The sequence below is a fragment of the Rhagoletis pomonella genome, unplaced genomic scaffold (assembly GCF_013731165.1).
Source record: "Rhagoletis pomonella isolate Grant_MI unplaced genomic scaffold, Rhpom_1.0 Rhpom_scaffold_12497, whole genome shotgun sequence".
NCBI classification, from domain to species: domain Eukaryota; kingdom Metazoa; phylum Arthropoda; class Insecta; order Diptera; family Tephritidae; genus Rhagoletis; species Rhagoletis pomonella.
This window is the reverse complement of record NW_023471025.1, coordinates 2,845-4,647: the sequence shown is the minus strand read 5'-3', so window position 1 is coordinate 4,647 and position 1,803 is coordinate 2,845. Positions and strand designations below refer to the sequence as shown.

At 37.9% G+C, this 1,803-nt stretch overlaps 1 protein-coding gene across 1 annotated transcript; it reads left to right on the top strand.

The window, feature by feature from the left end:
* The first annotated feature begins 12 nt into the window (after positions 1-12).
* LOC118756847 (DNA polymerase epsilon subunit 4) lies at positions 13-679 on the top strand. Its single transcript, XM_036491585.1, has 2 exons — positions 13-246; positions 304-679. The coding sequence occupies exons 1-2, from the start codon at positions 87-89 to the stop codon at positions 591-593; spliced, it is 450 nt and encodes a 149-aa protein (XP_036347478.1). The 5' UTR covers positions 13-86; the 3' UTR covers positions 594-679.
* Positions 680-1,803: the final 1,124 nt, after the last annotated feature.

Genomic DNA, 1,803 nt, shown 5'->3' with positions numbered 1-1,803 from the left:
AAAAAAAAAAAAAATTACCGAAACAGACTGGAAACCGTATGGAAAAAAACTGATTTGTTAAATGTTTTGCGCGGGTATATGGAAAAATGGCTAGTGAAGAATTATTTACTGCGGAATTATCTGAAGAATTAACTGACAAACAAGATGATAAAGACGAAATCTTGGATGCTTTTGAGGAAGAGGCAGAAACCATTGTAGAAATAGAAGTAGGCGAAAATGCGGAAATTGTCGAAGTGGTTTCAGAAGGTAACGAATATGCAATTTTATGCATGCCAACGCTTTTTTTTTAATTTTGTGATGCAGAAAAGCCGATTGCTACAACTGAGGATGATGTACCGGAACAGCGGCTGTTTCAATTGCCCCAGACACGGATTAAAAACTTGATGAAATTGGACCCAGACATGAATCTTGCTTCTGCTGAAGCCGTTTTTGTAGTTACAAGAGCTACAGAACTTTTTATAGAGTCACTGGCGAGCGAGGCGTTCTCATATACAACCCAGTCGAAGAAAAAGACTGTGCAGAAACGAGATGTAGACTTGGCTATCTCTTCGGTGGATAGCCTAATGTTCCTGGATGGCGCAATGAATTTCTAATAATACTTCGCTACTAATGTTTGTAAATAATGGTAAGGTAAATTTTGTAAAATAAAATGTGAAAATGTAAACGAAAAAATTCATAATGGATTGGTGTTTAATGAGCCAATCAAGGGATCCTTTTATGAGGTTATTTGTCCAGCGACAATCAACTGTGCTGGACTTAATAATGCTTGAAAATATTTACATGCTTAATTGGTTTACCACCAAACATCAAACAAGGAGTAAAGTTTTAGTTCCATTTGAAGTTCACACCCCTATTACAAGTGTCGACTACACCTTTTCCAAGAGTACTTCAGAAAGCATCAAATGTACTTCAGGATTGTCAATTGTAGTTCAGAAACCGTAAAAAGTATTTCAGAAACTATAAAATGTTCTTCAAAATAGTCAATTTTATTTCAGAAACCGTAAAGAGTATTTCAGAATGGTCAAATGTACTTCAGAAACCGTAAAATGTACTTCAGGATGAATGTGCTGTCGTGCAGTGCGGACGTGTTTTCTTTGCTCGTCTAGTTTTAATCAAAATCTCTACAAATTTGTGTAAGCTGTGAATTTCGACGCTCAATATGGATGGCCTCTGTGGCAAGTGCGACAAGGTTTTTGCGCGAGGAGATACTTGTATCGTGCCCTGCAGTGGATTTTGCAAGAAGTGCTTCCATCGTGCGTGCTGTGAAGGCCAAATTTCGGAATACGATATTGGTTTGCTCATCTCGAACCGCCACATTCGCTATTTCTGTTCGGAATGCATACTCTTGCCAGCTACATTAAGCAAGACTCTTGACCTAATATCGTCGACACATAAACATGGGTTGGAGTCCATTAAAAGTGACTTTGAGACAAAATTCAAATCTTTACACGAGCAACTCAACGTAGTCAAAAATCAATTTGAATCCATAAGCAAACAAATTTTCAATGACAACAACAACAACATTGCGAAAGTGCTAAGTGAAATTAATATCCTAAAAGTGGCTGTTGCTAAAACAACAAACTACAATGTAAATGCTTCTAAAAAGAAGTCGAATAGCCGCCCGCCTGCTGTTCAGAATACTTTTGTTGCGCCTGATGATGGCAATTATACCGCTATTACTGAAATGACTTTTACCGGCTCTTCACCATCCTCTTTAACACCATCTTCGCACTCAGTTAGTGGTGCTAAGCATATCAACAATAACAATAGCGCATCAGTGAATGCTTTGCCTACTGTTGGTGA

What these genes read in the sequence shown, in the direction of transcription:
- LOC118756847 (XM_036491585.1), top strand. Translation starts at nt 87, where the DNA reads ATGGCTAGTGAAGAATTATTTACTGCGGAATTATCTGAAGAATTAACT. An exon ending in TGTCGAAGTGGTTTCAGAAG is followed by an intron (nt 247 to 303) that starts GTAACGAATATG and finishes TTTGTGATGCAG; the next exon opens with AAAAGCCGATTGCTACAACT.